Below are 27,945 nucleotides of genomic sequence, written 5' to 3' on the forward strand. Positions count from 1 at the left end.
TTCCCGGCAAATTTCAACTAAATTTTCTTTGTTTTCAACAACTTTCTTCTGAAAATGAACGTTCCATTGAAGTAGCATTCGAAAGTCGAAAGGGGTTAAAATTTCTCCAGTTTAGTATTCACTCGTCAAATAAGATCATTCAATTTCATTGGGCCGCAACAGTCCATTAATTTCCGAAGAGCCAGCAGCATATTAGCTGGTCAACCATTCGGTATCAGTGAGTAACAGGGCCTGAGCACAAATTATTGCCTAACAATTGTTCTGCTTAGCAGGGCCAAGGTAACTGGCCCAACTTTCATGCCATACATTTTGCTTGTGACTGGTAATTACTTAGCATAACAATTGAGAGTAGTCTTAGCCAGTGTAAGATGCAATTGTGTCCGCCATGCAAAAATGTCCGCTCCGGACACTTTTGCATGTTCAATTCAATTCAAGAATACATTTATTTCCATACTCTCATAAAAGAATAACAATATGCAATCGTGTCCGGGGCTAAGCAAAACCGTCCGGCGGACATGTAGATGGCTGTACATGTACGTGTGAGCGTGCGTGCATGCACTGAACCTACAAAATATGCAGAATGATTATTCACGTATTTTATAATTGCAGCGAACACCCAACGGCTGAACATTTCCCATGTCATTCATGACAAGCACTTAGCTTGTAAAAAATGGCGAACGTGTTCCGTCAACCAAGGGCGTTTAATTTACTGCAAGGACGGTTTTGCACGGGGGCGGACACAACTGCATATGCAAATGTGTCCGGGCGGACACAATTACATTATGCAGCAGCGTCCGGGCGAACACGATTGTTTGCAAAACCGTCCAGCGGACATTAGTGCATATGCAATAATGTCCTCCGGATAGTATTGCAAAGAGGACATAATTGCATGCGACTGCGATAATCTGATTTTACTAAGCAAGGAATTTTCGCTTATAAGCAAAATATTGTGCTCAAGCAGCTCCATGAAATTGGGCCCTGATATGAGCAAATTGTATAGGTGACATGGTAATTTGGCTGGTAACCTTAATCTGGTAAGCAAAACATGTTTGTGCTAAGCCACTTTGTTTTCCTGTTAAAGCAGCTCTATGAAATAAGGCCCAGGTAGTAGACATTTTAAGAATGGTCAAAGTGCTGTGTACAAAATGAATGACAAATGAAGTAGAATTACTAAGACGTAAATGAATGAGGAGAAAGAAGTCCCGTGCGCACGAAAACGCACTGAAGCATATAAGGTGCACTTGTGTCCGCCATGCAATACTGTCCGCTCCGGACACTTTTGCATATGCTATCATGTCCGGGGCTATGCAAAAACCGTCCGGTGGACACGTACATGACTGTACATTTTGTATGTGGACATGATTGCAGCGAATACCCAACGGCCGAACATTTCTCATGTCATTCATCATGCACTAGAAGTCTAATAACAAGTTTTGGTAAACTCGATGCTCTAAAGCCCTCGGCCATGACACCCACCGAGTTCATTTCTTAGACTAGGCCGTACCCTTGCTCTTCATATTCCCCCACAACGAGCTCAGGATGTGAATATTTGCGAAAGATTTTACGACATAACAAATAATAATATAGCCAAACACGTTTTCGCGATTCTTTTGACTTCATCGCAAATAATAATTCGCACGTGTTGCGAATAATTACGACTTCGCAAACAATAATATGACTTTGTACACAAAATGTGGGTGTGCTTTTAGATGCTGGCGCCCGTGTGGTCTTTACGAATAACTTAATTGGCAATTTTCTGCAAGAGTGGGACAAATCTTGCTATAAATATCACGGGAGACACCAAATACTGGCAATCAACCTTGGTGAAGTGATCTTGAAACTACTTGCGTGTTTTTCCATAGCCATTGTGAGAATGACAGCTTTTGGAAAGTTGTGCCTGTTTGCCACTGTCGCCTGCGCAGGTTAGTACAAATTTATTTATCTGTTATAAAGAAGAGTGATTTGGGGGTTGAACAAAGAAAAATTTAATAGAGTGGGACTCGAACCAAATACCTCCGGATTAACGCGCCGGCGGTTTATCAACTAAGCTATCTAGCCCTATGTTGGTGGCCTCCCTATTTTGTCAACAACTTTGTTCCGTGTAGCCATATCACACCCAAACTACGATACCAAGCTGCAGCAAGGGGACCACCGTAAGGGGATGCGACTTTTTGTTTCAGATATCAATATAAACCACAAGGGAAACCAACTGGGTAAATTTTAAATGATTAAATAAAGAAGAAGTGTTGTTGTTAATTGCGTTCTTTCACCGTCTTCAAGTTGTCTGGCTTGTGTTCCTTAGGAAATGCGTGGACATACACTGCTCCAGGTTTTCGGCAATTTTTTATAAAAAGGTTACCCGTTTTGAATTGAAATTGTCACAGTTATGGATTGAAACAAACAGCGAGTTCCAATTAACAAACGTCGTATATCGCAATCCTTGATGTTTAAAACATTGTGAGAAACGGCTCCCTCTGAAGTGACGTAGTTTTCGAGAAAGAAGTAATTTTCAACGAATTTAATTTCGAGACCTCAAAATTAGATTTTGAGGTCTCGAATTCACGCATCTGAAAGTACACAACTTTTTTGTGTGATTGTGTGTGACAAGGGTGTCTTTTCTTTCATAGTTATCTCGCAACTTCGACGACCAATCTGAGCTCAAATTTCCACAGGTTTGTTATATTATGCATATGTTAAGATGTACCAAGTAAGAAGACTGGTCTTTGAAAATTACCAATAGTGTCCAGTGACTTTAAAATAAATTTACGTACTGCTTATGGCCAATCCGTAAGCAGCAAACGTAATAAATTTAGCTTTGTGAACATAGAACATGCATATCGGCAGATAATCAAAATAACAATAACAAAGAAATTTGAAATAATGGAATAACCAGAAAAGCCAAAGCTTTTGGTATATCCATACAAAAAAAACACATTAATGGACTAACTTGAACGCTTTTCCCAAACACTCATCTCTTACAGTGGCATCCAGCATCCATACGACTAATCTGATCCAGTTTGGTGACATGATTGGATGCCTTACGGATCGGTCATACCTCACCTCCTTTACTGACTACGACGGGTACGGTTGCTGGTGCGGACTCGGTGGGAAAGGCACTCCGCGAGATGGAACTGACCAGTAAGCAGACTTTGTTGTGACAATCTTACTGATAAGAATTCTGAAAATACTACTCTGCGGTAGGAGAATAAGCAGCAAGACAATTTTTCAAAAGAACTTAAACTATACCGCAATATAAAATGCTCACAAAAAGTAAGGACACTTTTTTCAATCAAGTATATTTGTATTATTTATTACTCTATTTGTATTAAGTTATATATCAATGCAAAGCTGAATTGATACCACATTTGCAATGATGACATGTTGTTGGACTATGCCACATGAGTGAGAAAGAGACAGAGTCACAAATCAACGGTGCCAAATTTGCAATTTTGTGATGCTGTGTGTGACACAGTATTAATTCAAGCAAGCAAGCAAGGCAACTTACTGATCTTAATCCACTTTATATTGAGACAAGAAGTTCAGTAACGAGTCGTGCAAAATTTTTACCTATTTGATTTGTGACTTTGCCTCATTGTCATTCATGTATAGCCAATTTCAGCAACACGTCATCATTGCAAATATTGTGATATCATTTTTAAAGAGGAACACCTCAGCTTTGCATTGATATATAACTTAATCAAAACAGAGTCATAAATAAAAGCATATATACCTGATTGAAAAAGATTCCTAACTTTTTGTGAGCAGTTTACAAATGGTGTTACCGCAAACCAAATTACACAACGATGATGTCGTTGTAGCTTTCAAAAGCAATCAGCAAGCAATCACTCGTACCAGTTTCATTTTATATGACTACTGTAATATCCACACCTTATTTGAAGGACAGAGACTCAAATCTAGCTGTGGGTCTATACTTTGATTTATGCGGAGAAAATTCCGCCTCTTGAGATTTTGTTGCAATCTTACAGCAAGTAACATTCATAAGTTTATGTTTTGTATATTACTATTAAATATACAGTGATTTTAGAAGCACATCAGCGAATGATCTATCTGTATAAAGTGTTTCGAGAAATATTTCATTTTGTAATATTGATTATGTTAAATTGTAACGGTAAAAGACGGTGTGTTGCCGGTGTTCCATGAGATTCTGTGTGTGTTCCCCCCCCCCATAAGGCGAACTGTGTACAAACTACTTCTGATAGCTCCCTCTTTTGAAACATCCCTCTTTAGCCAACGTTAATTTCCCATTGAAGGACACTGAATCTCCGGCGATTTCCCTGGGACACCGGCTCGCTTTACATGCGCTATACCATAGGAACACGGACTTGCAAAATGGCGCCAACAAGATTATTGTGATGATGACGTCAACAAAATAATGTTGTGTTTTGTTCGTAGGTGCTGTAAGATTCACGACAAATGCTACGAAGCTGCCGATGGGCTCTGTCCATTCTCATACTACAAGTACATTGTTTTGTACATTTCATCCACATATGACTGCGACACACCGAATGCCCGTGCTACATGTAGTAGGTTTACAGCATGCGTTTATATTAATAATAATAATAATAACCCGTTTTTATATAGCGCTTTTCACACCCGGAGGGCGTCCCAAAGCACTTCACATTATTACCCCTGGTCACTGGGCATTAATTCACTCCTTAAACCATCTCAACTCCCTGGTGGGGAGTATGCAGCCTGTGCAACATTAATATGCGCTACTCGGCTAAATCAATCACAAGAACCATCTCTGCCCTCACAGGTACCCATTTACCCCTGGGTGGAGAGAAGCAATTATAGTTAAGTGTCTTGCTAAGGGACACAAGTGTCATGACCGGGATTCGAACCCACACTCTGCTGAACAGAAGCATCAGAGCTTGAATTCGGTGGTCTTATCCGCTCGGCCACGACACCCCACTTCATTGTTATGAAGGCAAACAGTTTCCAATCCGAAACATTGTTAGGAGACTCACAATACAGGACGCCACCAAGAGGGTAGAACACAAAATTCCATTAAAGGGGCAAGTCCGAGCGGCAGCCATTTTGTCACCCACAAGTCAATGTTCCATGGTTACCTATGCATCCACTACATAGTACGATTTACCCTCACTTGAACTTGACCATAGTTAGGATACTTACAATAGCGCCACCAATAGCTGCCATAGGAGGGAACACAAACTATCAAACGAGGCAGTTGAAAAGTTGCTTGACACCTGACGTCCCACTTTGAGTCTCATTTTACGCCAGAGATTGGGCTTGAGCCTTCGTCCAGGCAAATTTCAAATCTTAAATGCAGTGGACACTATTGGTAATTACTCAAAATATTTTTTTTGCATAAAACCTTTCTTGGTGACGAGTAATGGGGAGAGGTTGATGATATAAAACATTGTGAGAAACGGCTCCCTCTGAAGTGCCATAGTTTTCAAGAAAGAAGTAATTTTCCACAAATTTGATTTTTTGAGACCTCAGATTTAGAACTTGAGGTCCCGAAATCAACCATCTAAACGCACACAACCTCGTGTGACAAGGTTTTTTCTTCTTTCATTACTATCTCGCAACTTCGATGACCAATTGAATTCAAATTTTCACAGGTTTGTTATTATTTGTATGCATATGTTGAGATACACCAACTGTGAAGGCTAGTCTTTGACAATTACCAATAGTGTCCACTGCCTTTAAATACAGCACTGCACCAGCTTTCGTAAAGTCACAAAACTCATTACCGATTGTAAACAACAGTTTTCAATTTGCTAACGGCTTCAGCTTAACATTGCATACTTTCTTGTGTCTCTCCATAATTTCAGTGAAAGCCGAAGACTATTCAAGTTCCCGTTGGTGGACTAAATGCTCCGAAGCCATTTGTGAATGCGACCGTGCCGCGGCAGAGTGCTTCGCCGCAAGTGCCTTCGACGAGACCTACAAAAACTGGGACAAGGACAGCTGTTAGGTGGGTCTATCTCACCCAAACGACTCTCTATGATTTTCAGTCGATCATTACTCAGTTTCCATGAAATTCAAACTTCACAATTCAGGCTAGATTCACAGTACATAGCCGGTTCTAAGAATAGTTACCCATAGAGAGGCCAGGGGTGGATTTCGCAAACAGTTATGACTATCCTAACTTAGGACTAGTCATAGGAGATATTAAAAACCAACTGTTGAAAATGCCATAATGTAGTATATGTGCAGTTGTTAATGGTGTCCAGTACAATTAAGTTGTACCTAGAAACTCTCAATAGACAATTTATCGGGTCATCAAAACATTTGTTTAGTTTAAATTTGTTTTATTTAGTCTCAAGAATGAGCCCATACCTAACGATTTGGGCCAGTTAAAAGAAATTGTGGTCTTCACAAAATGTATAACACGCTATTAATATATAAAAAGTGTTGCGATGAAGTAAGGGTGTAAACAAATTTCGATGGTGACAGGCAGTGTTAAACTAGGGCTTTCGCGTTTTATGGTGCACGTTGATGTGTCATGCAGTTCAGGACCTCGTCGCCACTCAATAATATACTATTCTATGAAGTAATTTGTTCACAATACATTTTGGGAGCCTAATAACAAGTCTGATATTACTCAAATACGACACCAACTATTTTGTATAAGTTTGTTGTGAGTTATTACCTTTTATTTATTGTCCTTCAAAATTCATTTCGTGTCGGAGACATTAGCACCGAATGGCTAAGCACACGCAGTGACAGTTAACATTCCTGACATTTGGCATGTTTCACTGCATCATCATCATCATTATTCGGCAAAGACTTGAGTCCTCCGTGGCCGCCTCGTCCTCAAACTGTAATGGGGGCGCACTCCTGGGCACAATTTCATGGCTTTGCTTACCGCCAAATTCTGCGGTTACGATCGCGATTCCCCGGCCGGCTACGTGCAAGCGCCGAATTTCTGCGCTAGCCTTGTAAGCGTAGAATGCCCATAGATATAGAATAGAACAACTAGATCGGCCACGCGTACATACGCGGGTTCTGGCATGGGGGCCGCCATTGCCTATCTCCCGTGTACATTTTCTGTGCGTTGCCGTCAGCACGTGACTTTTTGCCGTCAGCACGTGACATAGCGCGTCAAAGGCCTATCTACCGTGTTCATTTTTGCGCGTAACATTTCGAACGTGAAATTTGTATCGCGTCCATAGCGAACCAAAACTTGTTCTACACAGGCAATGGCGCGTATGTACGCGCGGTCGATCTAGTTATTTTAATTCTATATCTATGAGAATGCCTAGTACCGTGGAGTACGCACGCGCAGAAGCCCAAATTCGCTGCTAACCCGTGAAATAAGCTTGCCGTAAGCACATAAGTCCCTGCTTCCGTAAGCGCCGATTTTGTGCTTACGGTAAGCAGAGCCATGAAATCGGGCCCTGGTCTCTTTCAATCTTCTCAGCTCTCCTATGCTTCTACCACTCCATTTTGTGACGTTGTCTATCCAGCGCGCAGCAAGGCGGCCTCTGCCACGCCTGTAGGCAGATAAGCTTTAATAGTAGTCAGACTAAAGCTGCGCCGGGGAGGCCTCCCTGTCTCATCACATGGTCACACCATTTGGCCTTCCACTGCCCAGCAGCCTAAATTCACCGGTAACTTGGATCTGATGGGTATCTTGGGATTATCGGCAAACTCTTAAAACTCTTAACATGGGGACTGGTCCATTTCCGGGTCAGGCTGACCAAGAAGGCGGTTTAAAAAATGGAATATAAACTTAGATTCTGCTTCAGTCTTATTGACATAGAATTCGGGTCCTATTTAAAACGGGTCAGACCCAATGGAATCAGGACTCGGGTTATTCCGACCCGAAAGTATTTTTTATATAGACAGTTTATAAAAACGGGCGATGCATGGTGAGTAGACTTCATTCAAGTTTCGTGCTCGTGCGAGAGGCCCCAAAGCATATCCAACGTCAACATGAAGCTATTGTGGTCCCGCGGCACAGGTTGGGGGAGTTTTCTGATACTAGGCGATGGAACTGGAAATAAAAGGACTCTCACGGGATTGGGACTTGAGTCAAGTCTATGGCGAGGTATCAATGTATTATTTGATTTGAGGTATTACCATGTGTATACTTTGGGAACTTGTCTCGCTATATATTCTACTACTACAGCAGTCCTGTTTTGCAACCAGCGGAGCAATACACATTGACGGCATTAAAGTGAGTGAAATTTATATAGTGAAATCTCAATCCCATGAGTTTATCATAGTTTTTGTTTATTCAAGCTCTAATTCAGCTGTCATTTCTAGTACAACTTTAAACTATAGAGTTATTATTAAATATTGATGTTCAGCCCAGGGTAGCCTATCACACTTCTGAAAGAAAGGGTAATAAAAGCATTCCCAAATGTGAATGTTATTATTTAATATTAGAAAGTTATTAAATACCAACTAATGTTCTAGCATGAATTTTGTTGCTGCATTACAAACTTGTCAACGGATAGACCTCAATAAATGCTCATTTTTGATCGTTCTTATTCCATGAATGTGGTGTATGACAACTTCAATAATTTATGGCCATGTCACACATAAAACAGTTTTCAAGGAACAATTCGACAGCAAAAGATGACCTCTTCTTGTTGTCAATCGACTTAAAGACACAGGACACATCTTTGGTAATATTGTCAGAGACCAGTCGTCTCACTTGGTGTATCCCAACATATAAATAAAACAACAAACATTTGAATATTTGAACTCAGTTAGTCATCGAATTTGCAAGAGAACATATAAGAAAGAAACACCCTCTTTGTGTGTTTTTAGTTGCCCGAAGCTTTATACATTTTTTGAGGAAGAAATTACTCTTTTTCAAAAACATATATTACTTCAGAGGAAGCCGTTTCTTACAATGTCTTATAAACAACAATACATCGGTCGGTACCGAGTAAGTTTTTATGCTAACAATTGTTTTGAGAAATAACCAATAGTGCCAGCGGCCTTTATGTGTCAGTTTTTAAATTAGACATGGAATGGTCTCAAATGGACTAATTTTGTCTAACTTGGGCAAAATAAAAATATAAAAGTACATTACAGGCCATAGGCGTTGCGAAGGATGCAACTTCCTTTTCTCCACGCGCTTAGTCTTGGTGCAAGACGTTCTTTTCGAGTTGGTATCCCATCGTTCGATAGTAATGAGCCGCTGCGTGGAGAGAAGTGGAGCAGGGAGACCGCGGTAGTTGAGTGATAGTGAATGTGTAACTTGCACCAAGACTAACACGCGCCTCAAAATTGCATGGCTATGAATAGCATATTCGTAAGATTGTAATTAATATCAATGCACATACCAAATAGCAAAGCTCGGGAATGGAATTATTAATATTATACCCCGAAAGAATTGTTAACTGCCGGAAAAATTTTCGACAAATTAACTAGCGCCGAGAGCGTCGACAGATTACTACTAAACACAGTACATGTATATCTAGCACTGACGGCGGAAAATACTGTGTAAACAGAAAGTCACTAAAAATTGATTAGTTTATAGAGAAATTTAAACCCTTGCCGGAACTTTCGACAAAAGCGTAAGTTAATGTAAAAGTAACATTACAAAAGAAATTGACGAAGTGGCCGCAACAGTTGACACATGTGGCCTAGGCCTACGTCTCAAATGTAATAGTTTTATTATGTAAACAAAGGTGACAATTTGCTTTTTCAAAGTTATTTCTACCCAATTTCTACTTTACATATATATATCTTGCAATGGTTTCTGGTAGCACGCAGCTTGAAGATTTATCCTCGGGGGGCGAGACGAGTCCCGCACTGCAGAAATGGCACGGTGGTACTCTTAGCTTGGGTGCAGGATTCGGACCGACGGCCTCGTGGCCTGGGCCCAATTTTATAGAGCTGCTAAGCACACAAATTTGCTTCAGCATGTATTGTTTTGCCTTGATAAACAAAGGATTACGAACCAAATTTTCACGTGATTTTCAGGATAAGCAAACAACAGCTGAATACATGTAACAAGCAATGCAACAACAGGAAATTTGGTTGGTAATCCTGTTTTTATCAAGACAGACATTTCATGCTAAGCAAATTGTTGTGCTAAGCAGCTCTATGAAATTGGGCCCAGCTTGAAAGCTGACCACTCATGCCGTCATGCCTGACTGGTTTATTGTTACATAACCAATCACCAAATCTCTATGACACAAGTCTGGTTCATACTTCCTCGAGTGCGAATGCTATACAAATTTTGACGTCACAAATTCGTAACGAATAATTCGCGTGAGTTGAAATGTGGTCAACACGTACGAAACACTCGTGAAACAGTGCAGCTCTCCAACATCTAAATACGTATCGCATTCGCACTTCGCAGGAAGTATGATCCGGGATCTTAGAACCCCGCTTGTGTTGCCCTACCGAGAATCTGCTTTATTTTTGAAGTATGAATTTAATGGAAGTTGAAAAATGATCAATTGAAAACCGTAGTGAGCTTTTCGGGTAAGATAGACCTACTTAACAGCTGTCCTTGTCCCAGTTTGTGTTGGTCTTGTCGAAGGCATTTGCGGCGAAGCACTCTGCCGCAGCACGGTCGCATTTACAAACGGCTTCGCGGCAATAGGGCCACGGGCTAAAATACCCATAGTCCTCGGCCCTCGCTATAAAACAAAATTGGAAAGAAACAAGAATGTTACATCACTTGGGTGAAATTTTAATAATTTTTTTACGTAAACCTTGAATTCATAATTATAATGGACAATGTAGACTGTTTGAAGAGCTATCAATTCCTATCTTCAGCAACCCCAAGTTCTCTTCTCTCTCAATAATTGTTCTTCGTGTAGCTCCATTCGTTTGGGCCGAACTTGCATTAATGTTATGTTTTTAACAGATAATTTATTTGACGTAGGAAGGCTAACGTGGACGATTGGTGGCGCACTATATTGTGAGTCGACTCCTATAACCAAGTTTTGGTTGGAAAAGTATTATACCATCTATAATTTATTGAACATCTTTTGCGCTCTCTCCAGGACCAGCTTGTTCGATAGCGCACAACAAAACCACAATTCCGGTAAGTAATTTAATATTATGAACACTAAAAATTTATTTAAACTATGAAAATTAATCCATCCGAAAACAATCAAATGCGAAAACAAAATCCATAAAAGAATTTATAAAAAGGTACTTTCATAACTATAACGTATGTTAGCTTACCACAGGTAACGCGGGCATTGGGTGATTTGCAGTCATATTTGGAGGTTTTGTATAAAGCAATGTACACGTAGTCGTCTAATGGACAGCGTCCACCTGCTATCACTGCGTCATAGCATCTGTCGTGGACCATACAACACCTACAAAACAAAACACAACATTTCAATCTCGTCCCCATGGTTTACTTTATTTTCAACCTTGTCTACAATAGTAAACCCTGGGGTGGAAACTCCTTTACTTGGACCCTGATTGGACAACGACTTTACAATATTAGAACATGTTCCATATTCATAGTTACAGCCAACCGCCGGCAACCAACAATGTACAAACAAGCTATGAAATCTGGTACCGTACTACGAGATTATGACGAAGATGCGAATTTCGAAAAGTAGCCAGACTATTTGAATTTGCGTAGGGCCTACATATTCAAACATTTTGGATGCAAATGATCCAATACCAGGGTGAGAGAGCGGTCAACCTTGTAACCGCTCGACACACCCTTGGGACGAAGTTGACAGCATTTGGAATACTTCAGTTTAGCTGTAAACTTAGCCTCATATGTAGGACTTTTCCTCTGTGCTGTACACAAATACACTGTAGTATAAAACGAACGTGTAAGGCTGCCAGGGCTCAATGTAGACCTTCAATGTTTAATTCAATTCAATTCGATTCGATACCATTCGATTCGATTCGATTCGATTCAATTCAATTCGATTCGATTCGATTCGATTCGATTCGATTCGATTCGATTCGATTCGATTCGATTCGATTCGATTCGATTCGATTCGATTCGATTCGATTCAATTCAATTCAATTCAATTCAATTCAATTCAATCAATTCAATTCGGTTCGGTTCGGTTCGGTTCGGTTCGGTTCGGTTCGGTTCGGTTCAGTTCAATTCAATTCAATTCAATTCAATTCAATTCAATTCAATTCAATTCAATTCAATTCAATTCAATTCAATTCAATTCAATTCAATTCAATTCAATTCAATTCAATTCAATTCAACTCAACTCAACTCAATTCAATTCAATTCAATCCGATTCGATTCGATTCGATTCGATTCGATTCGATTCGATTCGATTCGATTCGATTCGATTCGATTCGATTCGATTCGATTCGATTCGATTCGATTCAATTCAATTCAATTCAATTCAATTCAATTCGATTCGATTCAATTCAATTCAATTCAATTCAATTCAATTCAATTCAATCAATTCAATTCAATTCAATTCAATTCAGTTCAGTTCAATTCAATTCAGTTCAGTTCAGTTCAATTCAATTCAATTCAATTCAATTCAATTCAATTCAATTCAATTCAATTCAATTCAATTCAATTCAATTCAATTCAATTCAATTCAATCAATTCAATTCAATTCAATTCAATTCAATTCAATTCAATTCAATTCAATTCAATTCAATTCAATTCAATTCAATTCAATTCAATTCAATTCAATTCGATTCAATTCAATTCAATTCAATTCAATTCAATTCAATTCAATCCAATTCAATTCAATTCAAATCAATTCAATTCGAATCAATTCGGTTTAATTTTTCATGTTAACAGTGACCAATTAGACATAACAATGAATATACCTTTGAAGCGACGTATGCCACATAACTCGGCAATAAAATGTATAGAAATTTCTAAATTTTAGAGGCTTCTGTCTTTTAAAGGACGGTACTGGATAATAGATGTAAAAGTAAACTAATGGTACGAGTGTTTGCTTGCTTTTTAAACCCACAACGATCGATGGGTAGATTATGTTCTTTTGAAAACTTGTCATGCTGTTATTATATTTATTGCCTTGCTGTATATTTTACTACCGCAGAGTAGAATTTTTGAAATTCGGGAGACTTCTGTAATATTCTAGGAGTACAGTAAGCCTAACAACAAAGTATCCTTACTCGTCAGTTCCATCTCGCGGAGTGCCTTTCCCGCCGAGTCCGCACCAGCAGCCGTACCCTTCGTAGTCCAAAAAGGAGGCTAAGGAATGACCGTTCCGTTAGGCATTGAATCATGTCACCAAACTGGAACAGATTAGTCGTATGGATGGATGCCGCCGCTATAGTAAAGCAAAATGGGGAATGTATCAACGAATGTGAAAAATAAAAAGGGGCTGTTCTGGTAACTTTTTAGCAGGGCTTCATTAAAATGCATTTCACTCTGTTTTAACGTAGTTTTTGAAGCCGGTAATTCGTGTTATTTAAATAAAACGGGTGTTATTGGTTTCATTATTCTCTTGCAACTTCTTCGACCAATTGAACCCAAATTTTCACAGATGGTTTTGCGTGTCTAAAAATAAGATAATACCTAATAAATACACACTAAACATTTACAATACCAAAACAATACATCGAAATATGTAAGCATTATGAATAGTATTACAATAGTAATAGAGATGGGGTTCATTAAAGATTAATGATGACGGATATCGATTTGTACTAACCTGCGAAGGCGACAGTGGCAAACAAGCACAACTTTCCAAAAGTTGTCATTTTCACGCTGGCTAAGGAGAAGCAAGCAGATCTAAAATCAAGTCTAACCGTCGAGTGTTAAGAGTCAGCAGTGAATGTTGGTCTCATGTTATTTTGCATAAACTTTTATACCCTTTCGCAAAAAATCTAGAACAAACCCAATAAAATAACATTTTTTTTTCAGAGACCAGCGCTTAAGTTTCTACCCTCACATTGACGCAATGCGTGGGTCTTGAATCAAGTCTTTAAATTGTTATTTTACCCTTGACAAAAATGCTGGTTACTTTTGACCGATATAGTTAGGGTCACAAAAGAGTCTGTAATGACTCTAATAGGACGTCGACGACGACATGTTTGTAAATAAAGCGAGTGCCTCTTTTTCAGTGCATTTTTAGTGTTTTCGTTTCTTATGGTATTGTGTGGTTAGTGTTGTTTCTTTGTTAGCAGCTTTGGCTTGTCTTATGGCTTTGGAAATTAAACACATTTACTGGTTTTTAAAGGCAGTGGACACTATTGGTAATTACTCAAAATAATTATTATCATAAAACCTTATTTGGTAACGAATAATGGGGAGAGGTTGATAGTATAAAACCTTGTGAGAAACAGCGCCCTCCGAAGTGACATAGTTTTCGAGAAAAAAGTAATATTCCACCAATTTGATTTCAATACCTCAGATTTAGAATTCGAAGTCTCGAAATCAAGCATCTGAAAGCACACAACTTCGTGTGACAAGGGTGTTTTTTCTTTCATAGTTATCTCGCAACTTCGACGACTGATTCAGCTCAAACTTTCACAGGATTGTTATTTTATGCATATGTTGAGATACACCAATAGTGTCCATTGCCTTTAATCATGCGAAGATTGCACGAGGATTAATAGGTTAAAGGTAGTGGACACTATTGGTAACTACTCAAAATAATTATCAGCATAAAACCTTACTTGTAACGAGTGATGGGGAGAGGTTGATTGTATAAAACATTGTGAGAAATGGCTCCCTCTGAAGTAACGTAGTTTTCGAGAAAGAAGTAATTTTCCACGAATTTGATTTCGAGACCTCAGGTTTAGAATTTGAGGTCTCGAAATCAACCATCTAAACGCACACAACTTCGTGTGACAAGGATGTTTTTTTTTCATTCATATCTCGCAACTTCGACGACCAATTGAGCTCAAATTTTCACAGGTTTGTTATTTTATGCATATGTTTAGATACACCAAGTGATAATTACCAATAGTGTCCACTGGTTTTAAGCTTCATATACGGACTAGGATTCAATACGAATATACAGCATTCATGAGGCTTTATGGTCGACCATTAATAGTCAACATGTGGCTTCAGAACACTGCGAATATACGAGCATCCGTGAGGCTCTGATGGGCAACCATGGGTCAAATATACGTGAGGTTTCGTTACGGACGGTGAGTCCCTCCCTCGTTCCCATGTATTGTCTTCCACTCCCACTCCCCCCACCCCACTCCTCCTTCTGTCCTTTTTCTGTCCCCATTTCAATTCCAAGTTATCCTTGATTTATTTTATGTTTTGATGGATATTTTAATTCCGGTGTATTTTTAAAAACTATTTATTTGTGCCATTTGATATTTTGTATTATTTTGTTGCTGTTTTAATTTCTACGGTTCATGTGTGTTGTTCTGCTTTTTTTTTTTAATTACTTTATTTTAATGTGCAAATGCAGAAAGAGATTTTCATGCTGGGCATGATGAATAAAGATTTGAATTTGAATTTGAGTCGAGAGGCTTTGTGGTCAACCATTGGTCAAACATAATGTGAGGCTTCAGAACCATGCAAATAAACAAGATTGAATGAGGCTCTGGGCAACCATTGGTCAAATATACGTGAGGTTTCATGCGGGCTATACACAAGTCAATCATTCACATTGAAGTCAATACGAATGTCAAGCATAATATACATGAGGCTTTTACAGCTTCACACACGGAGACAACAACAAATTATGCTTTAAACAAATTCTTGTTTTCACACTCTTTATTTTATAGACCAGTTATTACAACTTCAGTCACTACTTGCTACAGGCCTAAAAACTTTGAAATCACAAGTTATTACAAAATTTATAAATATAAATTAAAAAAATAAAACGCTGTTTGTGTACATTCAATTCATTTACCCCTGTTTGTGTACAGTCAATTCATTTACCATAACCTTTTCATTATGCTTATGTAATGTAAATCTAGCCTCGAGTTTTAATAAAACGATGAGTGAAGGCAGTGAACACTATTGGTAATTACTCAAAATAATTATTGGCATAACCTTACTTGGTAACAAGTAATTGGGAGCTGTTGACGGCTCCCTCTAAAGTAATGTTGTTTTCGAGAAAGAAGAAATTTTCCACGAATTTGATTTCGAGACCTTAGAATTAGATTTTGAGGTCTCGAAATCAAGCATTTCTCACCACACAACTTCTTTTGAAAAAGGTGTTTTTCAAATCATTATTATCTCGCAACTTCGACAACCTATTGAGCTCAAATTTCACAGGTGCATATGTTGAGATACACCAAGTGAGAAGACTGCATGGTCTTTGACAATTACCAATAGCGTCCAGGGGTCGAGTTCACAAAGAGTTAGGACTCGTCTTATCTCGAGTTAGGACGAATAACTCGTCCTACCTTAGGATTAATCTTAAGTTCCGCATGCTACAGTGCAGGGTTGGGGCTCGTCCTAAGTCCTAAGATTAGTCTCAAGTTAGGAAGAGTTTTGTGAAATCGACGGCGGTGTCTTTAAAATCGTAGTGAGTTGTTCGGGTAAGATTAATTTAACAGCTGTCCTTGTCCCAGTTTGTGTTGGTCGTGTCGAAGGCATTTGCGGCGAAACACTCTGCCGCAGCACGGTCGCATTTACAAATGGCTTCTTGGCAGTCCTTCCACTCACTAAAACCCCCATAGTCCTCGGCCCTCGCTATCAAAACGAAAAGAAAAAAATGGGAGACACAAAAATTATGCAATAATAAGCTGAAACTTGAGGAAAAATTATTTTACGTATAACCTTGTTAATGGGCAATGAAGCTGATTAAAGAGGAATATCAATTCCTACCTTCAGTTTCCCTGAGTTATTTTATTAGATCTTTATTGTAATTCCCCATACCCAAAGGGGCGTTAAGCCTTGTTTGAGGCGAGCTTGCATATCAAAAAGAAGAACAAAACGCGTGTACCTACGTCAAACAGAGGATTTATGTGACGTTAGGAAGGCTGGTGTGATGTTGTCAATTGGTGGCGCACTATATTGTGAGTCTCTAAAATAAGTTTTGGTAGAGAAAAAGTTATACAATCTTGGTAACTATAACGTATGCTAACTTACTACAGATAGCCCGGGCACTGGGTGTATGGCAGTCGAATGTGGAGAATTCGTAGACAGCAACGTACGTGGATTCGTCAAATGGACAGCTCACACGAGCTGTCACTGCCCCATAGCAATTGTCGTGAATCATACAACACCTACAAAACAAAACATAAAATTTTGAATACTTCTGTTTAGATGCACACCTAGCTCTATGACTCTTCCTCGAAGGTGTAAGGCCGCCAGGGCTAGATGTAGACCTATACTATGGATTGCACTTGACGTCATTGACCGCCATCTCTGATGTAAAACAATGGAAAAGTCCACACGCGTTTAACAGGCGCTGATGCCCGCGACTCTCAGCCAACGGTAGCATTTCACGCGTGCACGTTTCATCAAATATAGTGGCCAATGCAAGGGATCTATCGACGTGATCATAAATGTTTGTTTTGCCAATTTCCCCATGTATATGCAATTACAGAGTAGGTGCTGCGCAGATGACTTGACAAATACAAGCGCGCAATTTTATGTGCAATTTTACGCCCAGACAGCAGACGTCGCGTGTAAAGTTGTTCATAGAAACCAGGATTTGTTTTTCAATAAATCAAAGTTGGCCTATAGATTCCAATTCAATTTAATTCAATTCACATTTAGTTTTCAATTTGGCATTGACAGTCAAACATACAGTCAAAACAAATAACAATGAGTATAATAGTTATAAGGAAGATGTATGGATGCAACAAAAGTCAACAATTTCTTTTAAAGAAATTTCTAAATACATGTATTGGAGTTTCTTACAATCAAAGGACGGTACTAGATATAAATATGTAAAAGGGTACTGGTATGAGTTTTTGCTTGCTTTTGAAAGCCACAACGATAGCATTGTGTATTTTGAATTCCGGTAATACCGCGTGTGTATCCACTTGCGATGGGTAGATTATGTTCTTTTGTGACCCTGTCTTGCTGTCTTTGCTCCTACCACAGAGTATTATTTTCGGAATTCGGGAAACTTTTCTACTATCTTACAGAGTATTAGTAAGGTTCTAACAACATTAGCACCTTACTCGTCAGTTCCATCTAGCGGAGTGCCCGTCCCGCCGAGTCCGCACCAGCAGCCGTACCCTTCGTAGTCCAAAAAGGATCTGAGGAACGACCGATCCGTGAGGCATCCAATCATGTCACCTAACTGGACCAGGTTAGTCGTATGTATTGTTGCCGCTGCTATAGTGAAGCAAAATGGAGAATGTATCAATGATGGTGAAGAAAATTTTTCACTTTTATCTATTTTTAAAGGCACAAGACACTATTGGTAAATTACTTTAAAAACTTGACTTGGTACCGACCGATGGAGAGCTGTCGGCTCCCTCTGAAGGCGCGTAGTTGTTTAGGAGGGGGCAATTTCTCACTCAAGTATTAATAAACACTTCAGGCCTGGAGGCTTTTATTATCTATATGAAAGAATCTTTGTGCAACAATGGTGTTTTTTTCTTTCACCATCCTCTTGCAAACTCCAGAACAAATGGAGTCAAAATTCCCACAGTTTTGTAATTCTATACAAAGGTGTCCGGTGCCTTTAATGTTTCCTCCTGTATTCATGTTAAGAGCACCATTTTTGTGCTATATACATTTGTAAATATATGTTATTGTCAGTGCCTGCAATTTTGTGTGGTTTGTGAGGACATTTTCAGAAGCACTTTGCAAGGAAATCACAAACAAATATTGGAGTTTAAAGGAACGTTAAAGAATTGGTAAGAACAAATCAAATCGTCTAAAATTGTCGATAAAGAACGTTTAGCGGTTAAGAGCGTGAAAAACAAAACAAAAAAAAACGAAATGGGTACATGGGGAATGACATCCCCGATGACAATTTAATTCAACATCTATTAAACATTAATGATGAAGGGTCAATTGATTTGTACTAACCTGCGTAGGTCACCGTAGTGGCAAACAGGCACAACTTTTTAAAAGCTGTCATTTTCACGCTGGCTATGGAGATGCAATCAGATCTAAAATCACGTATAACCGTCGAGTGTTAAGAGTCAGCAGTGAATATTGGTCTCAGGTAATTTTACATAACCTTTTATACTCTCTCGCTTAGAATCTAGAACAAACCCAATAAAATATTCCTTTGTCGGAGACCAGCGCTTAAATTTCAACCCTCACATTGCGTCAATGCAGGAAGTGAGTGAATAACCTTGTACTTCGTTAACGGTTAAACTGTACCGGCACAAATTACTCCAGGCCCAAATGACCCTCATATCCCCATATAGGCAGCAATCAAATAGGTGCGTCATTGCGATTTCACAAAGCACTACAATTTATCAAAGACGAATTTAATAGATGGAAATTTGCTTCGGTTATAAATAATCTTTTACCCATTATACACCAATCTGTGTTTGCACTATTGTTTGCACTGCAAGACAAATTGTCAGTATTACCGTAGTGATTTGCATTGCGACATCACACTTAACTTATTAACTACGATTGATTTGCAGTTAAGATCAATGCCAGCTCTTTGTGAAATCGGCTCATGGGTACCTCTAAGCGGTTCGAGATTCATCTCCTAAAATTGTGACTCCCGTCGAGAACAAATTAAGGCGCCAAACGAACAAAGTAGTTGCAATATTGCGCATTTTCTGCACAGGTGAGAAATAAGGCTGATGATGCAGTCCGGGTCACCACCACAACGGGTGTAGTGGTGGCCGCCTCAACCTTAGAGGCCTTAAAGGCAGTGGACACTATTGGTAATTGTCAAAGACTAGCCTTCACAGTTGGTGTATCTCAACATATGCATAAAATAACAAACCTGTCAAAATTTGAGCTCAATCGGTCGTCGAAGTTGCGAGATAATAATTCGTTGAAAGTTACTTCTTTCTCGAAAACTACGATACTTCAGAGGGAGCTGTTTCTCACAATGTTTTACACTATCAACCTCTCCTCATTACTCTTAATCATGAAAGTTTTTATGGTGATAATTATTTTGAGTAATTACCAATAGTGTCCACTGCGTTTAAAGACATATACTAAACGCGCTTCACAGTCACTGAATCTACAAGCATCCATGATGCTTTATGGTCGACCATGTGTCAAATTATACGTGATTCTTCATGGGCTATTATCATACGTGAGGCTTCAGAACTGACGTTGTCATATGCGAATGTATAAGATTGCATGAGGCTCTGATGGGCAACAAAATACGTGAGATTTCATACGGACTATACAAGCATATACATGAGGCGTTAAAGGAACACGTTGCCTTGGATCGGACGAGTTGGTCTATAAAAAGCCTTTGTAACCGTTTTTTTAAATATTTTTTATAAAATGCATATGGTTGGAAAGATGTTTTAAAAGTATAGAATACAATGATCCACACAAGTTTGCATCGAAATTGCGTGATTTTCCCTTTACTGTGCGAACTAACACGGTCGGCCATTTATGTGAGTAACACATTTGACTCCCATAAATGGCCGACCGTGTTAGTCGACGAGGTTTAAGGAAAACCGTGCAATTTCGAGGCATGTTTGTGTGAATCATTGTATTATACTTTTACAACATCTTTCTACCTATATGCATTTTATAAAAAACAGTTTCAAACGCTTTTCAAAGACCAACTCGACCGATCCAAGGCAACGTGTTCCTTTAAGATCAACCATGGGTCAATACGAGAAGCTTCTTTAGATCATTCACGGACTATCAGTCAACCATTCACATTGAATACGTATCTAAAAGCACACATGAGGCAGTATGGTCAACCTACGGTATTAAAGTGAACTTACACTCATAAGTCAATACGAATATCTAAGAATAGACAAGGCTTTGGTCAACCAGCTGGCAACCGTGCACAAAGTCAAATACGGATCTACAAGCAAATATGAGTCTTCATGGTAAGTTTCAGACACGGAGGCAAAGTAAAACAAACTTTGCTTATTATACAAGTTTTTATTTCCACAATCTTTATTTGTAGACCAGTTATGACAACGTCAGTCACTACCTTCTGCAGAACTTGTATGCGATCTTAAAACTTTAAAATCATTAGTATTACATTTTATAATTAGTATACGTCTAAATTCATTTATCAGTACCAGTCGCTGTATTTTGGGGGACTTTTGGGACGCTAGGTGGCAGAATACTTACCAGGTAAATACATCGTTCTCTGTAATCGTGCGCTCACCCGGAGCCACGTAAGCAATGAACAATTTCCTGGTAAGTCTACTGCCACCTAGCGTTCTAAAGTCTCCCATTCCCTTATGAGTCAGTTTCATTGTTTTTGATTGACAGCCAGCTGGGCCAACGGGTGCTACATTTTTTAGCACCTATCCTGAGGCCAGTTTTTAAGGGACTGGTCGTAGTAATTTGCGGCGAAGCACTCTGCCCCAGCTCGGTCGCATTCACACATGGCTGCAGCGCATTCATTCCATGGACTGTCGAGTAGGTGATAGTCCTCGGCCTTCTCTGAAATAGTATGAAGAGATACAACGACGTTAAATTCAATTCAATATAATTAATTTCAATTCAATTCAATTCAACATTTACTTCATGTTCTCAAGATTCATCATTCAACATAAAGCAAAAGAATAAGCCTACAAAAAAGAGACAAGACAAACAGGTACAAGAAAATACTTGCTTTTTATGTAGAACCAGTGATTTCATTGGATAAATATGCAGTAACATATGATTTTCACAGCTGTGTTTTGATTGGTCAGAGGTGATGTGGGTGCAGCTGACAAACATCACCTCCGACCAATCAAAACGTAGATATGAAAAGTTTACTTTCGGTCGTCTGCATGCAGTTTCCACATGTATTATGTGCAGTAGGCCTAACCATGTAAATGCACTTATCTTGCATGTAATTATTATTGGTGTTTAATTTGACTGTGTATATATCTCGATGCAAAATGAATGTAGGTGAAAGGTGATTATAGTCGGGGATTGACCTTAGCTAAAGGCCACTCTCTGGCGTTATTCACGAGCCTCGAAGTGTGACGTCATATTATGTTCAGGCTAACTCCCTGATAGCCTGAACATCTGACGTCACACTTCGAGGCTTATGGTTAAAGCCAGAGAGTGGCCTCTAGCAGTCTAGGTTAATCCCATCCATCTTACCCCACCTAGATACATACAGACGACCGCAAGTGCAGCTCAAACGTCACCCCGGACCAATGAAAATGCAGATAAAGAAGCTTACGTTTTATCCAATGAAATGATTTATATATCCAATGAAATCACTGGTTCTGAAAAGCAAGTCTGTATTTATCTTTTGCGGATAAAGACATAAGACCACTCTAACTATCTGACTGCTTTCTATAAGCATGACCTATCCATGACAACCTCTTGGTGGCGCACTTTTTAATGAGTCTTCTAAAGTGGGCGATGGGGACAGATTAAGATTACAACACCTTTTATTTGTACAGTAACGCATATAAACTTACTGCAGGTCACAGCGGCATTTGATGCTCTGCAATTGGTTATGGTTGCGTCGTAGTTAATAATATACACGTGGCTTTCGTAGGGACATAACCCGCTGTTCATCACAGTGCCATAGCAGTTGTCATGAGTTACGCAGCACCTATGGATAAAACACAACCTCTTTTAGTTGATCTATTTTGGGAACACGGCCAACATAAACCATACTTTACTGTTCGTTGCATTACATTGAAATCTGCGGATTGACTATGGCCTATTTGGAAACCACTTGGTCTTGATGGGGCATACAGAGCCCAAGCCTACAAAATGTCCAGTGCCTTTAAAGGCAGTGGACACTATTGGTAATTACTCAAAATAATTATCATCATACAACCTTATGGTAACGAGTAATGGAGAGAGATTGATGGTGTAAAACATTGTGAGAAACGGTTCCCTCTGAAGTGACATAGTTTTCGAGAACGAAGTAATTTCCCACGAATTTAATTTCGAGACCTCAAGTTTAGAACTTGAGGTCTCGAAATCAAGCATCTGAACGCACACAACTTCGTGTGACAAGGTTTTTTTTTAATGTAATTATTATCTCGCAACTTCGATGACCGATTGAGCTCAAATTTTCCCAGGTTTGTCATTTTATGCATATGTTGAGATACACCAAGTGTGAAGACTAGTCTTTGACAATTACCAATATTGTCCATTGTCTTTAAATTGGTTGAAATACGTTTTATTGTTGTAAAATTGTAATGGTAACATGAAAGTCTCTTTTACCTGTCGGTTCCATCAAGCGGAATCCCAGTTCCACCGAACCCGCAATAGCATCCATACCCATCGTAGTCCAACCACGAGTTGATAATGTTCCGGTCGGTAAGGCATCGAATCATGTCACCAAACTGGATAACACTACGTGGCTTAGGAAGTGCCACTGTAAAGTGGGAAAAAAATTGTGAGGAAAAGTACCACGACACAATGTGAAACCAACAACGGACTATAAACGTAATTTGTTCATCGACTGATCTCCTTTATATCTGAGAGCAGGGGATCCAGTTTTCAACTACCTGAAACCATGGCGCAACTGCCATAACATGCCGTCGTGGCATGCCACAGGGTATATAGGGGCAAAGGCAAACTAACATAATTGTTCCGGAACATTGAGTTGTTTTTATCATCGTCTTCTGCTAACCATTCACCGATAGAACTTTGAGTGCCCACTGCCCAATTGTTGCAGTATCCCAATACCTATGCAGATCAACATGAGCCGTATTGGGGTCAACACTTAGCACGGCATCTTGATCATGATCGAATGAACCAGAAATTTCGTTCTGCGTGTCAATAACTGTGGCTTTTTGGGGTGGATGAGTATGTTTCTCAATGCAGTTTTATCATTGTCAAGAGCCATTTCACCACAAAATATCCGGTACCAAGTATCCACACTAGGTATACAAGGGCATTTCCTGTTGTAGATCAAAGCAATTTTTTTTGTTTTATCTGAAGAAAATAACAGCTATTTGTTTTCACCAGCAATATACTACGCTCGACATTGGGCAAAGGGCAGACCTATCCGCTAAAAAATCCTCTGAAGAATTCTGAGCACTGAAGATACATTAGGGATAGGCCTCTGCCCAAGTACACGTACATGATCGAGTTCTGAAACAAATTTCCGAAACTTCTCATCCCCATTTTAGTGTCGGACGCCCAAACAACGACTCCCAGTCTCCTGTTGTAAGATACTATTATTTTCTTACTAATCGAGTACTAAATGGACATAGTGAATAGTTATGTCTGAATTTGGACAACATACTGAAAACTCCTTATCCCTGTAAAAAGTCTTAGACGCCCCCAAAAAACTCCATTTTGACAAACTCATTTTCTTACCTGTGCAGACGACGAGAGCCAACAGGCACAGTTTGCCAAAACCTTCCATTTTTTTCACGCAGGCTAGCTGGAGCAACACCAATATCTACGAACACTCTAACGCTGTGCCTCAAAGAACACTGAGCTGTGCCCAATTTCATAAAGCTGTACAGCAGAACATACTCAGCTTAACAAATGTATCTTTGCTATGTTAGCAAAAAGTGAGTTGGGCACCAGCCACAACAATGCATTAACGTAATTTGGGCTCTGGTAACCTGGTTCTGCTAAGCAGTTCTATTTTTGTGCTTAGCAACTTTGTTGTGCTTACATAAAAGCTTCTTTTGTAATACTCTTATCTCCAAACGGATTATTGTAATTTTGTCTTTTTAGCGTCGTTAAAAAGCTGATAATAGGATAATCACATATCTTCCTGGACATGAAGTACACAAACAGTTGACCGCAAATGGATATCACTAATTTGGGAATATAAACAGGTTTTCACCATGGTCGATTTAAAACGCTATATTACTCGAGTTTTTTTTTTAATTCTGCTATATTAAAGTTATAATCTGCCGCTAATCAAATAAATAACAGGTGACAATGTTCGCAGCTCATTACGAACCACTAATCGCGCAAAAACAATTCTTTTGGCGATTTCCATCTCCACAATGCGTGTATGCTACGCGGTGTATCCATTGTCAATAATGAACAAGGGATGTAGAAAGAGTGCTCGTATTTTCAAAAGTGTTTACTCTGACCGTTGTCTCGGGTGCTTCATTACAGAAGGCCAGTTTTTCTCCGGATGTCAACACCATTCATACTGTATTGTTTTGTTCTAACAAGGATTTGGGTATACTTTTATAACACAAAACACAATTTCCACAAATTTGTAGAAGATAATGACAGTAGAAAACTTACTTTAAAATATTAATAGCTGAGGTGCTGCATTTTTGAGAAATGAGTGAAACAATGGCACGAAAATACGTTTTACAAGCTAAGATAAGTTTCGTCTTTAGAGACGAACATTATTTTCATGACTTGATTTCTCAAAAACTACAGCACCTAGGCATGTAATATTTTAAGGGAAGCTTTTATATCATCATTATTTTCAAACTTGGCGAGCTGTGCACATTGTGTTTTGTTTCCTATACAAAAAGTACCCAGACCCTATAAAGTATGATACATTTTGTATTGATCATTAATCACTTATCTGTATGGTATGAAAGTATGAATGGAAAGAAGAAAAAAAAATATGAAACAACCCTGTAATTAACTATTGGATTTGTTTTTGTTATAACAATTGTACACTTAGTGGTATTTATGCGGTATTTAAGTTGGAGCGGGAGGGGAGGTGACATAAGGAGACTGTGTCAAGTCGCTGCTTTTGTCACAATTTCCAAAGAGTTGTGCAATATTCGGTGCGCCAAGGACACTTCGCCCCAGAGAGGGCCTTCTCCAAGGAATGATTGCTATGATTGCATTGAAGTTCAAATTGTACGGCAAGTTCCAATGCACAAACAAAAAATTTGGTTTATAATTATTTGTCCCACAAAGACCTATGATACTTTCTGGATAATGCACAATCTGCCGTTTAGACCACCACCAGTATTCCTTCCATTACTGGTACATAATTTGTATCGACCATTCTTTTGTGACGTCACCACCGCGTTTTTTTGCAGTCTTTTAACTACAAGAGTTCACAATAGACTAATCCCCTTTGTATATCCTTTAAATCCAAAACAAAAAGTTAGTTTATAGGGCCTACTTCATAAAAACACGTTTAATGTTTTAATAAAAAGGGCAAACTATTGCCTAGCCAGTTTTAACATGTTTTGCTACTCAATGCCTTCCATACAAAATGGTGTCCAATGTTTGTGGAACAAAAGAAACGTACGTGGAGTATTATAAAATTACGCTCGAGTACGTAGCCTAACCAGACGTCAAATCACTGACGTGGAACATCACAACGGCGCGTAAACAAACAAAGAAAAAACACTGGCTATAACTAGGAAGGAAATATAAATTCTATTCTAAATTTGCGGGTACACGCAAGTTTACTACAAATGTATTCATGTATAGTTTCTTTCAATATTTATCAACACCATGCGAGGCTTCAATCAATATTACTTACTGGCTGCAATAATGGCAAACAACAAACAAAGGTGCAACGCAATTTTTTTAATGAGTTGTCTTTAGACCATGTGACCTTTGTTTACAATAAGTGTGACCTAGTACATTCTATAAGTATTCTGGCAGGCACTGTACTACACTGGTCCCATGTGAAAGTTGACATTTTGAGTCATAATTTCCACATAAAACCCGAGGGTTAACTGTGCAAATGTGACATTTACGGAGTCATTATTTGTGGGTTTGCTGTCCTGCTCTTAGGAGTGGAACAAATGTCCTCTCCGGTACAAACTATTGGTGGCGCCCTATATTGTGAAGTGGTATTACAAGTCGTCTAAAGCCATAACAAGTCAATGAAAACACAATTGAATTAATGTTCTAGCCCTTAAGGGCCACAATTTTTTATTCATATGGATGATCACATCTATGATGAGGTTCAAATATATTAATTAAAATATCGCATATAACAAAATTAAGTACTCTCTCTCTCTATACAATCAGCAAATGTCTTAAGTTTTCAAAAAAATCATAAAATCTCAGCAGGCATAATTATATCTTTGGCTATGAAAATTGTAAATTTAAAACTGAATAGCTCTGTAATCATTTTGTGCACGCTTAAATCCATTGGACACTTTCGGTAAACAGTATTGTGGTCCAAGGTCCACAATTGTGTATCACAACTTATTATATAAAATAACAAACCTGTGAAAATTTAGACTCAATTGGTCATCGGAGTCGGGAGAAAATAACGGGAAAACCAAACCTTGTTTCCGCACGTTTCGCCGTGTCATGACATGTGTTAAAAACAAAACCGTAATTCTCGATATCGATAATTGATATTGTTTTAATGTTTTCTCAAAAAGCAAAGCATTTCATGGAATAATATTTCAAGAGAAGTCTTTCACCATTACCTTCTGTAAACCCTGTAAGTTACTTGTAAATCTGTGAACTTAAACTGTTCCGAAAGTGTCCAATGGCTTTCTTTGAGGTTTGATTACTTCATTGGCAATTGTACTTACAAGGTGGTTTTAGTCTATATTTTTGTTAAAAAATGTAAAACGGAGACATCTTTTTTTAAATACCCTGAGTAAACATACAAAAAAGAATTACACTAAAATTCTGATGCCACATAACTAAAAATGTCATAATATGGAATCATTATTAAAATTTTGAGTTATTACTGAGTGACATATTTATTTTAAAAAAACACGGCAAACTTTTGAAAGATTTGAAGGCGTTACCCCTTTATTTTTCTTGTACTACTTGTAAGGATATCTTTCTTCTTCAAACCGTAAATGGCTATCAGTATCAACAGCTCTTGCTTAGCGCTTAAAGGGTCTGGGTACTTTTTGTAGGACATAAAACACAATGTCCACAGATTTACACTAAACTTACACAGTTTGAAGAAAATGATGGTATAAAGCTTCCCTGAAAATATCACTTGCTGAGGTGCTCGAATTTTGGAGAAATGAGTAAAACAAATTATTTTAGCATGTTAAAACGGATTTTCATGACATTGTTTTACTAATTTCTAAAAAACTACAGCACTTCAGCAACTAATATTTTAAGGTACGTTGTCTGCTATCATTATCATCAAATGGTGTGAGTTTAATGTA

At 38.7% G+C, this 27,945-nt stretch overlaps 2 protein-coding genes across 2 annotated transcripts; one reads left to right on the plus strand and one right to left on the minus strand.

The window, feature by feature from the left end:
• The first annotated feature begins 3,014 nt into the window (after window positions 1-3,014).
• On the plus strand, window positions 3,015-6,012 carry LOC117297340 (phospholipase A2 AP-PLA2-II-like). Its single transcript, XM_033780318.1, has 3 exons — window positions 3,015-3,138; window positions 4,414-4,544; window positions 5,820-6,012. The coding sequence occupies exons 1-3, from the start codon at window positions 3,026-3,028 to the stop codon at window positions 5,960-5,962; spliced, it is 387 nt and encodes a 128-aa protein (XP_033636209.1). The 5' UTR covers window positions 3,015-3,025; the 3' UTR covers window positions 5,963-6,012.
• Window positions 6,013-16,296: 10,284 nt separating this feature from the next.
• On the minus strand, window positions 16,297-24,272 carry LOC117297787. The gene is made up of 8 exons (XM_033780934.1): window positions 24,224-24,272; window positions 23,120-23,273; window positions 22,360-22,496; window positions 21,244-21,382; window positions 18,854-18,963; window positions 17,995-18,151; window positions 16,952-17,088; window positions 16,297-16,552 (listed from the first exon to the last, which is right to left on the minus strand). The coding sequence occupies exons 1-8, from the start codon at window positions 24,270-24,272 to the stop codon at window positions 16,410-16,412; spliced, it is 1,026 nt and encodes a 341-aa protein (XP_033636825.1). The 3' UTR covers window positions 16,297-16,409.
• Between the last annotated feature and the right edge of the window lie 3,673 nt (window positions 24,273-27,945).

Source organism: Asterias rubens, chromosome 12, assembly GCF_902459465.1.
Source record: "Asterias rubens chromosome 12, eAstRub1.3, whole genome shotgun sequence".
Lineage (NCBI taxonomy): Eukaryota > Metazoa > Echinodermata > Asteroidea > Forcipulatida > Asteriidae > Asterias > Asterias rubens.

Coding starts and splice junctions, on each gene's coding strand:
- LOC117297340 (XM_033780318.1), top strand. CDS start 3,026: ATGATTGGATGCCTTACGGATCGGTCATACCTCACCTCCTTTACTGAC. Junction 3,139..4,413: donor CCGCGAGATGGAACTGACCA/GTAAGCAGACTT, acceptor TTTTGTTCGTAG/GTGCTGTAAGATTCACGACA. Junction 4,545..5,819: donor GAATGCCCGTGCTACATGTA/GTAGGTTTACAG, acceptor CCATAATTTCAG/TGAAAGCCGAAGACTATTCA.
- LOC117297787 (XM_033780934.1), bottom strand. CDS start 24,272: ATGGAAGGTTTTGGCAAACTGTGCCTGTTGGCTCTCGTCGTCTGCACA. Junction 21,383..22,359: donor AAATGCCGCTGTGACCTGCA/GTAAGTTTATAT, acceptor ATACTATTTCAG/AGAAGGCCGAGGACTATCAC. Junction 16,553..16,951: donor CAGTGCCCGGGCTATCTGTA/GTAAGTTAGCAT, acceptor TCGTTTTGATAG/CGAGGGCCGAGGACTATGGG.